Source organism: Trachypithecus francoisi, unplaced genomic scaffold (genome assembly GCF_009764315.1).
Source record: "Trachypithecus francoisi isolate TF-2019V2 unplaced genomic scaffold, Tfra_2.0 Lachesis_group3, whole genome shotgun sequence".
NCBI classification, from domain to species: Eukaryota; Metazoa; Chordata; class Mammalia; order Primates; family Cercopithecidae; genus Trachypithecus; species Trachypithecus francoisi.
This window is the reverse complement of record NW_022681468.1, coordinates 35,448,917-35,463,595: the sequence shown is the minus strand read 5'-3', so window position 1 is coordinate 35,463,595 and position 14,679 is coordinate 35,448,917. Positions and strand designations below refer to the sequence as shown.

The 14,679-nt window shown below is 40.2% G+C and overlaps 1 protein-coding gene across 4 annotated transcripts in view; it reads left to right on the top strand.

Moving 5' to 3' along the window:
- SLC39A9 (solute carrier family 39 member 9) overlaps window positions 1-14,679 on the top strand; it is a 66,975-nt gene that overhangs the window by 44,190 nt on the left and 8,106 nt on the right. For 3 of the 4 annotated variants that reach the window (XR_004431535.1, XM_033187608.1, XM_033187607.1), the window contains exons 3-5: window positions 985-1,182; window positions 12,544-12,612; window positions 14,308-14,393. Coding sequence is in view for 3 of the 4 variants with exons in the window: in XM_033187607.1 (XP_033043498.1) it covers window positions 985-1,182; window positions 12,544-12,612; window positions 14,308-14,393 (353 nt within the window). In the remaining variant the exon portion in view is untranslated. Of the gene's footprint in view, window positions 1-747; window positions 889-984; window positions 1,183-12,543; window positions 12,613-14,307; window positions 14,394-14,679 lie in introns of all 4 variants that reach the window. The other variant, XM_033187609.1, reaches the window with a different exon arrangement.

Below are 14,679 nucleotides of genomic sequence, written 5' to 3'. Positions count from 1 at the left end.
GAAACCCCGTCTCTACAAAAAATTACAAAAAACTAGCGGGCGAGGTGGTGGGCGCCTGTAGTCCCAGCTACTCGGAGGCTGAGGCGGGAGAATGGCGTAAACCCGGGAGGCGGAGCTTGCAGTGAGCTGAGATCCGGCCACTGCACTCCAGCCTGGGCGACAGAGCGAGACTCCGTCTCAAAAAAAAAAAACAAAAAAAAAAACAAAAAAATAAATAAATAAAAAATAAAAAGGGTTAGTTAAACTGCTTAATCTGATTATAAATTATAAATATCTAGTATGTTATTCTCTATTCATGAAATACAGCAAAGGTAGGCATTTTGGCCTTGAAGCATTTATGTTTTAAGTGACAAATATGTTACTGTAAACTGGGATTATCAACTGGCCAGGTATCATTTACTGCAGTTCAGAGTCTCCCATCCTCCATATTTCTAGAACTGAATTTAGACTGAAGGATGTGCCTCTTAAACTGCTCTGCCCTTTTGGTTTCTTGCTGGCAATTGTCTGCTGATGTTTTATAAAGCTAAAAATTTTCTACTCAATTTGTTCCTTATTTGAAATTTTTATATCAGCCTAGGTATAAACTAGATGAATTTGATTGCAATTATTTTCATTGTTACTGCTCTTCATTTGCCAATTTTTCTGGTGAGATTGGCATGAATTTCTCAGACAGAGGAATATTTGGGGATGGTGTCCCTTTGGGAATATGATTGCTTTCTTGCATGGTGATTTGCTTCCACTTCCCAGGTTTTGAGAATAATAGGCAGTCAGAAGGTCTGCATGCCAAAGGCAGAAGACATTTGGGAATTTTTTCATCATGAACTTTAAGTTGAAGGAGTTAATGATTGGCTGGATTACAATATAGAAAGTGGATGTCTTTACAGTAAAGTAAGTAGAGCTTGAAATACAAAGAATGGAAACTCCTACATGAAAATGTTTTTAGGGGAAAAACATATTTTCTCTTTATGGTTTATTCTGCTCTAGGAAAACACCACCAAGCGAGTGAAACACATGATGTGATTACATCAGACAAAGCAGCAGAAAAATCAGTTGTCCATGAACATGAGCACAGCCACGACCACACACAGCTGCATGCCTATATTGGTGTTTCCCTCGTACTGGGCTTCGTTTTCATGCTGCTGGTGGACCAGATTGGTAACTCCCATGTGCATCCTACTGACGGTGAGTGGCTCCAAGGCTTTCTGGGCAGTGCAATACATTTGCAGTTTAGAAAGTTAAAAATGATCAAATATTTCAGTCTGTATCGGTGGCCATATTTAGTGCTAAAACTCTTGTCTTCCTTGGGTTCTAGTGAACATTTAACTAAGTGGGGAGAGCTAGTGAGTTGTGGCATGTGGCACAAATAAGTGTTTATTGGTTTATTACTTTGCTTGTCTTAAAGCTGCCACATTTGGTTGAGAGTCTAGGGCAGAAGTTCTTAACTTAGTTTTTTGCTATGGAGCCCTTAGGAAGTCTAAAGACTGTGGACCTTTTATTGGAATATTGTTTTTAAATGTATAAAACATAGTACCTAGGATCACAGAGAAAACACCTATGTTGAAATACAGTTACTAAAACAACAGAACAAATTTGTGATATAGTAATGTATATCTTTATCAGTGCATTAAATAATGAGATAATACATTTAAATCCTAAACAAGTTAGAGTTGAATTTTATTTTCTAGGACATTAGTATGCTAGCTATTACATAATAATATGCTTGGCTTAAGAACATTAAATTATGAGGTAGTCTGTAACAAGGCAACATGTATGTCAAGTTAAACATCCGGTTGATTTTGAGTTTTTGTTTTGTTGGTTATTGGTGTAGAAAATCTTGGGTTTACAAAGATATTTTCTTACAAATGTACCTAAACGCATTTGTAGCTTGCTTTTTAAGGAATCATAAGCTTCTCTAAAGGACAACTAGAATTCCCCAAGACTTTTCAAATTTAACTTCAGTCATAGTAACTATTTTGTTTTAAGATCAATGAATTCATCTTTGGCTAGGTCAACATTTTTCGTGCAATTTATATTAATAAAGGATTCTGATACATGATACACTCTGATCCCATGGTGATAGAAATAAATTTGAGAGTTATAAAACTTCTCCAAGGATTGATTTGTAGACATCTTTTTTTCAGATATGTCAGCAGGGAATTTTGCAGATAGGAAATATTGGAAAGCAGCATAAATATCTTGGTCCCTGGTTGGAGAGCCCTGTGACTGTCGCTGTTTGGTGGCTGAGTGGCTGTTAGATACAGAGCTACTTGATCGTTGTCCAGCTCCGCCACATGAGCATCTGCAGACAGGAAAGCTGTAGTCATGCAGCGTGGCAGCAGTTCTCTAAGTCCTTAAAGTAGTGATGAGTGAAAACAATAATTTAAAGATAATCTACAACCGTAAAATAACCTGATCAGTCTGATTTCTACTGGACAGTAAAGATAGTGCTGATACTGCTTATGGTTTATTGTCTACATTCATAATTAAAGGAAATGCAGGGCCAGTTGCAGTGACTCACCTGTAATCCTAGCACTTTGGGAGGCCAGGACGGGCGGATCCTTTTGAGTTCAGGAGTTTGAGACCAGCCTGGGCAACATGGCAAAACCCCGTCTCTACAGAAAAATACAAAAATTAGCTGAGCATGGTGGTGCGCACCTGTAGTCCCCATTACTAGGGGGACTGAGGCGGGAGGAATGCGTAAGCCCAGGAGGTTGAGGCTACAGTGAGCCGAGGTCACGCCACTGTACTCCAGCCTAGGTGACAAAGTGAGACCCTGTCTCAAAAATAATAATGATAATAAAAGTAAAGGAAATGTGGCCAGGCGTGATGGCTCATGCCTATAATCCCAGGACTTTGAGAGGCTGAGGGGGAAGGATCACTTGAGATCAGGAGTTCAAGACCAGCCTGGGAGATGTGCTGAGACCCCATCTCTACAAAAAAAAAAAATTACCCAGGCATAATGGGGCATGCCTATAGTTGCAGCTACTCAGGAGGCTTAGGTGGTAAGATTACTTGAGCCCAGGAGGTTGAGGCTACATTGAGCCACGATCACACCAATGCATTCCAGTTCAGCCTGAGCAAGAGAACAAGATCGCATCTCAAAAAAAAAAAAAAAAAAAAGATAAAGGAAATACTAAATTTCAGAGGTTAGTGAAAATAAAAATGCATTTTTTTCAAGTTAAAGTCACAGACATCCCCTGAATTCTACCTGTACTCACCTCTATAGACCCCAGGCTAAGAATCTTTGGTCAACAGAAAAATCTGCAGAAAAGCAGGCAAAAGACATGAACAGATAATCACAATAAGATATTAAAATGGCCCTTAAACATATAAAAAGATGTTCAGTTTCACTTGAATACAAATCAAAGCTATGCTGAGATACCATTTCTTACCTGTCAGGCAAAAGTTCAGAAGCTTAACAATACACCCGACTGGCAAAGCTGTGATAGAATAGGCACTCATATATTGGGGTGCCAGTGCAAAATGGTACAATGCCCATGGAGAGGAATTTGGCAATATCTAACAAAACCACATATGTATTTACCCTTTGACCAAAAATCCCACTTCTAGGGATTTACTCAAATACAGCTCCAGTATGAAAATACGTATGCACAAGATTATTCAATGCAGCATTATTTATCATTGGAAAATACTTAAATGTTCAGTCATGGAGATTGGCTGAATGAACTATGGTATGTACCATAATGGAGTACCATGTAGCTGTAGAAAAAAATAAAGATTCAGGCGGGGCACAGAGGCTCACCCCTTTAATCCCAGCATTTTGAGAGGCTGAGGTAGGTTGATGACTTGAAACTGGAATTCAAGGCCGCAGTGAGCTATGACCGCATAACTGCACTCCAGCCTGGGTGACAGTGTGAAACCCTGTCGCTGTAAAAAAAAAATAACAAAAGAATAAAGATTCAGGTATCTGTGAACTGATAGGGAGAGATTCCCAGGAGGTATTGTTAAATGGAAAAAAAAAAAAAAAAAGCAAAAAATGTAATGATCATCTAGCATATATTATGTTTTGTGTAAGAAAGAAGGGGAAATAAGAAAAACATACAGTTGACCCTTGAACAGTATGGGTTTGAACTGTGTGAGTCCATTTATACATGGATTTTCTTTCAATAAAAGTTATACCGAGTGTGCCTGCCTCTCCTGCCTCCCCTTCCACCTCCTTCACCTCTTCTACCTCTGCCTCCCTTGAGACAGAAAGACCGACCCCTCCTCTTCCTCCTTGTCCTCCTCCTCAGCCTACTCAGTGTGAAGATGATGAGGATGAAAACCTTTATGATGACCCATTTCCACTTAATAGTAAATATATTTTCTCTTTCTTATGATTTTTAAATAACGTTTACCTAGCTTACTTTTTTGTAAAAATAGAGTATTAATACATATAACAAAATATATGTTAATCGATTTTGTTATCATTAAGACTTCTGATCATCAGTAGGCTATTAGTAGTTAAGTTTTTGGGGAATGAAAAGTTATATGTGGATTTTTGACTGTGTAGGGGGTCAGCACTCCAGCCTCCACATTGTTCGGTGCAGTGGTCAACTGTATTTACTTATCTTTACAAAAAAGAAACAGAAGAACTGGCTAGCAAACAAAAGATATTTATTAACTGCATGGGGTGGGGTGGAGGGTATGAGAGGGCAGAAGGTTTGGGGAGCACATGATATTCCCCTGAGCATGCCTTTTTGGTATAGTTCTGACTTTTGGAAACATGTTAATATTCTACATATTCAAAAAATAGACTGAAACCAATACGGATGGGAGCACTAACTCCCATACAACAGATGAATTGTATTTCAAATGAATAATACAGTCACACTGAAGAGATTTTAAAAAAACTAATTCAAGTAAATTATGAATGTAGTATTTGACTGTATATGTTTAGTCTTGGGTAGAGCTGGGAGAAAACTATAAACAAATACTGAACTCGTTGTTGTTGTTATTGTTGTTTTGTAATGGAATGGGCAGAACTGTTCTGAAGCTGCTTTAGATGTTTTATAGGATTGAGTAAATGGGTCGTGTTGATGTTGGTGGAGTCAGGGTTCTAAGTGTGGAAGAAGGAACACACAAGTATGGAGTGGAGCAAGGCAAGAAAGAACCCCTATAGGGATGGATTGGAATTGGAGGTATTGGACTCGGGATTTCTAAATGTATTTGTTTATGTGTATGTATTTGTATATACATGTGTGTGTGTGTGTGTGTGTGTATATGTCCTAGCTGTGTCTGGAGATGGGGCCTAGAACTAAAGACATCCCACTATCATGAGCATGCCAGGGCTCTTCAGAGACGAATCAGGACTGATTCTAGGACAGGGGCAGGGTAAGTACAAGTGAGCTTGGAACATCTAGTACTGAAAAAAACAGAAGGAAGGAAGAAGATGGGAGCATGTCATAGGATATAGGAACCCTCTTAAAAGGTTTCCCATTGGCCACATCTGGGATAAGTTGAGCACCAACATAATTAAAAACAGTAATAAAGTATAAACCATTCAAAAAATGGGAATCTGGCTGGGCGCGGTGGCTCACACCTGTAATCCCAGTGCTTTGGAAGGCCGAGGTGGGTGGATCACCTGAGGTTAGGAGTTCAAGACCAGCCTGACCAACATGGTGAAACCCCATCTCTACTAAAAATACAAAAATTCGCTAGGTATGGTGGCACACACCTGTAATTCTAGCTACTGGGGAAGCTGAGACAGGAGAATTGCTTGAACCTGGGAGGCGGAGGTTGCAGTGAGCCAAGATTGTGCCATTGCACTCAATCCTGGGAGACAAGAATGAAACTCCATCTCAAAAAAAAGGAAAAAAAGAAAAAAATGGGAATCCATGAGCCCATCTGATATATAATATGTATGTTATATATTATATAATATATATTATAATTAATAATATATTATAATTAACAATACCTATAATATTATATAATATGTATATAAAATATAATATATATTATATATATGGGGAAAGAGCACGTATTTGCTTATAGTAGAATGGTTAATGCCAATTGTTAAATGTGGAAAGAGTGCTGGAGTTGGAAAAATACTCACTTTTGCAACCCTCAGTAAAGGTTGACTCAGGCACACATCATCAATGAATGTTAAATGTAGGGGACAAATTTTTATTTCCTTATTGGCTTCAAGGGGAAAGAAGTAGCTAAATGAAGAAATCAGGTAATACCTTGATTGGATAGTCAAAATTAAGGTCACAAGCATTCTGCTTTTGATATGGCCAAGTAAGCTGTCAGATCAGCCTCCTTACAGGTAACTAAAAACGCTGGACAGAATTCAAAAAACCACAAGCTAAAGACAGTGGAGAGCGACCCAAAGCAAGCAAATTCTGGAGGGGAGTCAGCACTTGGAACAGGGTGCATTTCCTATTTTTACTGCTTTTAGTAGTCAGCCCCCTGTGGGACAGCTAAAGCTCTGATAGAAAACTCAATCTTTCTAGACTGAAGAACCAGAGGACAGAGTTCAGGAGTTTCAGTGGTTACAGCACTGAAAATAAGGGAGAATCCTAGAAAGAAGAGAAACTCACCCCCAAATTCTGTATATGAACTGCCTCAGTCTCTAGCTGACCCTGAACCATGCTTTCATGGGCAGACTCCAGGTAACTCAACTGAAGATAATTATGAACTAAACTGAACTGGCTGCAGTGGCTCATGCCTGTAATCCCAGGACTTTGGGAGGCCAAGGTGGGTGAATGGGTTAAGCCCAGGAGTTTGAGACCAGCCTAGTCAACATGGCAAGACGTTTTTTCTACAACAAATACAAAAATTAGCTGGGTGTGGTGACCTGCGCTTGTAGTCCCAGCTACTTAGGAGACTAAGGTGGGAGGGTAGCTTGAGCCCAGGACAGGGAGATTGCAGTGAGCCAACGAGCCAAGATTGTACCACCACACTCCAGACTGGGCAACAGAGGGAGGCCCTGTCTCAAAAACAAACAAAACACACACACACACACACACATACACACAAAATTAAACTGAAAATTGAGCAGCAACCCAAAAGACAGTTTGCAGTTTTAATCCAACCAAGTTGCTTAAAGCAAAACAAACAAAAAAGTCACTCTTTGGAGGAATATAACAAAATCTGACTATCCACGAGATAATGTTGGCAATGTCCAGGATATAATTCAAAATTAACACCACCAGTGAGCAGCAGATGTACATCCTGCACCTCTAGATGTGATACCCTGAGAAGCATCATCACCTTTATAACAGTTCATCCAGGAACCCTGAAAGGAAGAGAATATATTATCCAAAAATGGCAATATCATAAAAGTCAAAGGGAGAGGAAATGTTCCAGATGAAAAGAGACTAAATACAACGCAGTGAAATGTGTGATTCTCTACCAGAGCCTTCCTGGAAAGGAAACATGCCCTGAAGTAAGTACGTTATTGAGCAGTTGACAAAATTACAATATGCAAGAAAATTAGAAAAAGTGTCAATGTTGATTACTGTGATTATGTAAGAAAGTATCTTTTCTCTTAGAAAATACACATTGAAGTATCTGGGGATAAAGGGTTATTGATGTGTTTGTGCTACTTTTATTTTATTTTATTTTATTTTATTTTTTTTTTTTGAGACGGAGTCTCGCTCTGTTGCCCAGGCTGGAGTGCAGTGGCCAGATCTCAGCTCACTGCAAGCTCCGCCTCCCGGGTTCCTGCCATTCTCCTGCCTCAGCCTCCCGAGTAGCTGGGACTACAGGCGCCCGCCTCCTCGCCCGGCTAGTTTTTTGTATTTTTTTTTAAGTAGAGATGGGGTTTCACCGTGTTAGCCAGGATGGTCTTGATCTCCTGACCTCGTGATCCGCCCGTCTCGGCCTCCCAAAGTGCTGGGATTACAGGCTTGAGCCACCGCGCCCGGCCAACTACTTTTAAATGTTACAGAAAAAGAATGTGTGTGTGTACAGAGAGCATGAGTATAAATGATGAAGCAAATGGGGCAAAATGTTAGTCAGTAGGTCCATCTGAGAAAAGGATATATGGATTTTTTATAACTATTCTTGCAACTTTACTGAAGGTTTAAAATTATTTCCAAATTAGGGTTTAAACAAATTATGGGATTGAGCTTAAAACAAAACAAAATAATTTTGGTCTAGAAGGATTTTTAATCTCCTTGTATTTACTATGTGTTAATTTTTTTTCCCATAGAGTTATATTTTTTAATAAAATCTTATCTTGGAAAGTTGATGTAGGAATAAGTGGTTTTATTCATATGCCTTATTCCAAACAGCAAATGAGAAACACCGTTGGGTGGTATTGGACTCTGGCTGTATTACATAGTTGGCCACACTGGGCTCCAAGACATGTTTCTTGTGATTCTTGCCAGTTTCAATTTGAAGTAGGCTGGGCGTGGTGACTCACACCTGTAATCCCAAGCAATTTGGGAGGCCAAGATGGGAAGATTGCTTCAGCCCAGTAGTTTGAGACCAGCCTGGACAACAAAGCAAGACCCCGTCTCTACAAAAATCTTAAAAATTAGCTGGGCATGGTGGTGGCATGTGCCTGTAATCCCAGTTACTTGGGAGGCTGAGATGGGAGGATTGCTTGAGCCCAAGAATTCAAGACTGCAGTGAACTATGATTGTGCCACTGTACTTCAGCCTGGGTGACAGATGAAGACCCTGTGTCTTAAAAAAAGGGAGAGAAAGAGAAACAAGGATGGTCGAATTTCACACTTGTGAGCCTATAGTTGAGGGAGTTTTGTAAGTTTCTCCTACCTGACCTTATTCATGGTCAGGACAGTGTTGTGAGTTCAAGAACAGAGTAACTGCAGAAGTTAATGACCTTTTCTGTGTTTTCTGATCCTGGGAAGGGGTGAGCGTCTCTAGTTTCCCCCTGACATCCTGGTTTGTGTGTGTGTGTGTGTGTGTGTGTGTGTGTGTGTACATGTGTGAATGTTTGCTTATGCGAGAAACGAAGGAGACTTGGCGCAGCGGCTCACACCTGTAATCCCAGCACTGGGAGGCCAAGGCGGGTGGATCATGAGGTCCGGAGTTTGAGACCAGCCTGGCCAACATGGTGAAACCCTGTCTCTACTAAAAATACAAAAAAATTAGCTGGACCTGGTGACGGGTGCCTGTAATCCCAGCTACTTGGGAGGCTGAGGCAAGGAGAATCACCTGAACCTGGGAGGCAGAGGTTGCAGTGAGCCAAGATCGCGCCACTGCACTCCAGCCTGGGTGACAATGCAAGATTCCGTCTCAAAAAAAAAGAAGGAAGGAAGAAAGGAAGGAAGAGGACTGAGCTGGTGCAAAGCTAGCCTTCTCTCAGGGTATCTTTCTTCCATACCATCTGTACTTTCTCAGAATCCTTGATCTGCCAAAGAGAAATGTGGAAAATAATGAAATGGCCACTTCACTTCTATGTGTTTTGAAACATGTATGTAAATGTAAACATGTTAAATATGTAAAATAAAATTTTTCCTCCTCAGTAAGTTGAAAGAAATTTCCATTTAACAAATGATTTTTTTAAAAAAAACCTGAATCTAAAGATATATATGGTGATTGGCAGGCCAGGCACAATGGTGCAGGCCTGTAATCCCAGCACTTTGGGAAGCCAAAGTGGGAAGATGGCTTGAGGTCAGGAGTTTGAGACCAGCCTGGACAACACAGCGAGACCCATCTCTACAAAAAAGTACTTTAAAAATTAGCCAGGCGTAGTGGCACTTGCCTGTAGTCACAGCTGCTCAGGTGACTGAGATGGGAGGGAGAATCACTTCAGTTCGAGGCTGCAGTAAGCTATGATCACACCATGTCACTCCAGCCTGGGCAACAGAGCAAGACTCTGTCTCTAAAAAAGTAAAATGTGTGGGCCCGGTAGTGCCCTGTAATCCTATACAGAGAATTAAATGTAGCTTGTGTTCCTTTATCCTTCTTCCTGTTTTATCTCTGAAGTCATTGTTTTTGCTGGCTTTCATGTGTGTGATGACCTGGTTTTACCTATTTTCTGCAGAGTTTTATGTATTATAAAATGTCAATAAAAGCATATTTATTAAATTTATGCTAAATGACGGTCTTTATAGGTTTATAAAAGCTTTCTAATTTTAAAGCCTCTAATTGTTTAAGATCCTAAGTGTAACTGGACGATAAGGTTTTGTATAAAGAAAAGGCCAGAGCCAGCTTGCACACGGTGTAATTTGACTGTTCCTTCCAGTTCAGGGTAACATTGAGCTATTTGCTGGCTCAGAGTGATTAGAGTCTTTAGCTTCTCTTCTTCGCAGTGTTTTAATAAGAAAATATCATTTATTAATAAGAGGTAATATGTCACTTTACTTGTGTACTTTTTCCATTGTAAAGCCCTTCCTTCTGTGTGCTGAACTCCTAAGAAGATTAAATCCCCTGTAACTTACTTGACTGATGTTCATCTGTCATTTTGCCTGGCATTCTGATGTCTGCATCTTTTAACTTTATTTACTTACGTGTTTCCTATAATAGCAGTAACATCTTTATTTAATACACACAAATACTTTTCTCACTCTTCAGCAATGTTTTATTAAGTAACTGTTGGGTGCCTAGTGCTGTGCTACATTCTGTCAGACATGTTAAAGGAAAAGAGAGGTAGAAAATTGAATGCTTTAGCGTTTACAGTCCATCTGGGGATATAAAACATTTAAGTGAAAATGGCTTTCTATATCTGAGGTGGTAATATAGAAGAACCTTTGAAGTAGCATGTGGAGACTGCCCGCATAGATCACTAGGTCTAGGCAAGGGGAAAGTTGCTTTAAGCTGGAATCAGTTTTTTAAATTTATTTTTTATTTTTATTTTGAATTTGTCTTGAGACAAGGTCTTGCTCTGTCACCCAGTCTGGAGTCCAGTGGCATGAGCATAACATGTTGCAGCCTTAAACTCCTAGGCACAAGTGATCCTTCCGCCTTAACCTCCTAGATACCTGGGACTACAGGCATGCACCACCACACTTGGCTAAATTTTAAAAATTTTTTAGAGATAGGGTCTTGTGATTTTGCCAGGCTGGTCTCAAACTCCTGGCCTCAAGAGATCCTTCTACCTCAACTTCCCAAGCTGCTGAGATTACAGGTATGAGCCACCATGCTTAGTCTTCAATTTTTTATTCTTTCTTGAGGTTCTGTAGTTAGACTTTGAATGATGTCCAAGTTTTGGGTTAACAAGCTGGTAAGTTCAGTATGTGCCAAGAATTACAGATGAGGAGACTTGGGGAAAGGAGAATAAGAATATTTTGTTTGATGGTGTTAAGCAAACTGGTTTAACTAGACTGGACATTGAGAAATAAGTTGGAACTAGTTGATAAAGGGCTTAGGAACCTACCTAATATAGCAGTTTGCCCTGAACTTGAAAAGCAGCAGATTCTTAACTGGTAACTGACACATCAGAAAGATGGTGGGTTTTTTTTTGTTTGTTTGTTTTTGAGACAGAGTTTCACTCTTGTTGCCCAGGCTGGAGGGCAATGGCATGATCTCGGCTCACTGCAACCTCTGCCTCCTGGGTTCAAGCAATTCTCCTGCCTCAGCCTCCCAAGTAGCTGAGATTACAGGCTCCTGCCACCACACTCAGCTAATTTTTGTATTTTTTAGTAGAACCAACATGGGATTTCACCATGTTGGTCAGGCTGGTCTCAAACTCCTGACCTCAGGTGATCCACCTGCCTCAGCCTCCTCAAGTGCTGGGATTACAGGTGTGAGCCACTGCGCCCGGCCAAGGGTGGTGTTTTCAAAAGATGAGTCTGACACAGATGTGTAGGATGAATTATATTAGGGAAAAATGAGAGTAGAGAACCTGTTGCTAATTTAGGTTTGAGTGATGAAAATTTAGGTTAGGGTGATGGCAATACAAATGTGACAGATGTTAGAAAGTTGCAGGATGCCAGGGAAGAGATAAACAATGACAGATAGGTCTGGAAAGAAATGATCAGAGGCCATAGAACACTTTCCTTGGAATAGTAGAGGAAGAGGATTAAGGAATAGGAGGAAGTTGGGGCTGTTGGGGGGTTACACATTTCAGTGATTTTTCTGTTAAGGCTGAGTCAGATGAAGAGTTCCCTTTTAGCCACCTCTTCAGGACAGGGAAATCTAAGGGTTTGAAGCAGAAAGAAAAAAGATAGTGGCTCGGTGCGGTGGCTCACGCCTATAATCTCAACACTTTGGGAGGGTGAGGCGGGCAGATCATTGGAGGTCAGGAGTTCGAGACCAGCCTGGCCAACGTTAGTGAAACCCTGTCTCTACTAAAAATACAAAAAATTAGCTGGGCGTGGTGGTGCCTGCCTGTAATCCCAGCTACTGGGGAGGCTGAGGCAGGAGAATCACTGGAGATGATTCAGGAGGTGGAGGTTGCAGTGAGCTGTGATCAAACCACTGTACTCCATCCAGCCTGGGTGACAGAGTGAGACTCCATCTTAAAAAAAAAAAAGTTAGAAAAAAGATAGCAGTGAGGAAAATAGTAATCTACTTTAAGAGCTTTCACTTTCTGTTCTGGAGGTGAAATTCTTTCACCTCCAGACCAATGTTTGAGCAGTTTCTGTCTCACATAGCTTAACGCTCTTTCTCATTTTCACTTTAGATCCAGAAGCAGCAAGATCTAGCAATTCCAAAATCACCACCACGCTGGGTCTGGTCGTCCATGCTGCAGGTAGGGTTGGATTGCAGTGGAACTTCTTTGTTTTCTAAACACTAAGGTCACACAGGGGAGACCTTAGTGTTTATATTTCAGGGACTGTCCTCATTGCTCTTGGACTGGCCTTTGAGGAAAGCATTTCTTAATGAAGTCCTGTGACACAAGCACAAGCCTGGTGTGCTCGGTGTCACGGCTTTTCACGCTAAGAATGGTGTCTATACTTTTTAATGGTTTAAAAAAAAAAAAGAGGAACATACTGTAGCACTTGAGAATTATATAATTCAAATTAAGGAAGTTTTATTGGAACACAGCCTTGCCCATGTTATTTGTGTATTGTCTGTGACAATGAATTCGATTAGGGAAAAATGAGAGTAGGGAACCTATTGCTAATTTAGTTTTGTTTCAGTGATGAAAATTTAGATTAGGGTGATGGCAGTAAAAAATGGAGAAAGGCAAATGTGACTGATGTTAGAATGAAGATAAAGTTGCAGGAAGCCGAGGAAGAGATAGACAATGACAATTATCCATCCCTTTGTTTTTGTGCAACAGTGGCAGAATTGAACAGTTGCAAGAGACCAAATAACTGCAAAGCCTGAAATATATACTGTCTAGCTCTTAAGAAAAAGTTTGTTCTTTTCATTCTTGGCTCTAGAATGTCATCTGTAAAAGAGCCGTGGCACTTTTGCCCTGAACAGCTCTGTTACCTGTTTATACACCAAGCACTGTTTAAGCAGAAGTGGTATGCGGTGGAATGCAGAGGTCTCAGCATGGCTGACAGGGTACACCTTAGAATCATAACCCAAACCTAGTCCTAGTAATAGAATTCTGTCAGTGGCAAAGTAATAGAATTCTGTCACTGTTAGAAAGAATTCTTTTCTAACAAATTTCATTCATTCAACCAGCGTTTACTCATTGTGTAGTAATCATCTATATAGAGTTCTAATATCTTTATTTTCTTTGTTTCTTTGTTTCTTTTTCTTTCGTTCTTCCTTTCTTTCCTTTCTTCCTTTTCCTTTTCCTTTCCTTTCCCGTCCCGTCCCTTCCCTTCCCTTCTCCTTCCCTTTTCTCCTTTCCTTCTCCTTCTTTTCTTTTCTCCTTCCCTCCCTCCCTCCCTCCCTCCCTCCCTCCCTTCCTTCCTTCCTTCCTTCCTTCCTTCCTTCGTCTTTCTGTCTTTCTGTCTTTCTGTCTTTCTTGTCTGTCTCACTCTGTCGCCCAGGAATGCGGTGGCGCGATCTCGGCTCACTGCAAGCTCCACCTCCTGGGTTTCAGCAATCCTCCTGCCTCAGCCTGCCTTGTAGCTGGGACTATTGTCTTGCTTTACCTATAAGATTAAGAGTTGCTTCCTTTGAAATTCTTTGGTATTTCCCTTGTTACAATTTGATTAACTGATCAATGGATTTTTGATTAGTTGGAAAATTGAATGTCAGTTTTTCAATAACAACAACAACAACTGAAATAACTAACACTGAATATACTCTGGGCCAGATGCTAAGCTGTTTACCTAAGTTATCTCATTTAATCCTCATGAAAACCCTAAGAAATACATACTTTATTGAACACATTATTTAAAGATAAGGCTGGCGTTTAGAAAGGTTAAGTAACCTTACTAGATGCAGCTGGACCTGACTATAAAGCTCACACACTCAACCACTACACTGTTATTGTTGTTGTTGTTTATAGTATTTTATGTTTCCTTGTTTCCAAATACAGCTGATGGTGTTGCTTTGGGAGCAGCAGCGTCTACTTCACAGACTAGTGTCCAGTTAATTGTGTTTGTGGCAATCATGCTACATAAGGTGAGCAAAATTTTGGTGTAAGGTTTGGTACTGAGTGTATTCATAATTAAAATTTCTCATGGTGGTTGTGTTTTTTCTGGAATGGGAACATTTTCTTCATTTCATAATTGCTATTCATTTTGGAGAATTGAATAAATCTGTTCATAGCTTCTTGTTCCCATTTTCTTAAGCATTTACTTGAGGGTTTTTTTTGTGTAGTCATATACACAAACTGTCAAATTCTCCTCAGACTTTTATATTTCATAATAATAATTTCTGTTCAAAAGTCTTTTTCTTTTCTTGACTG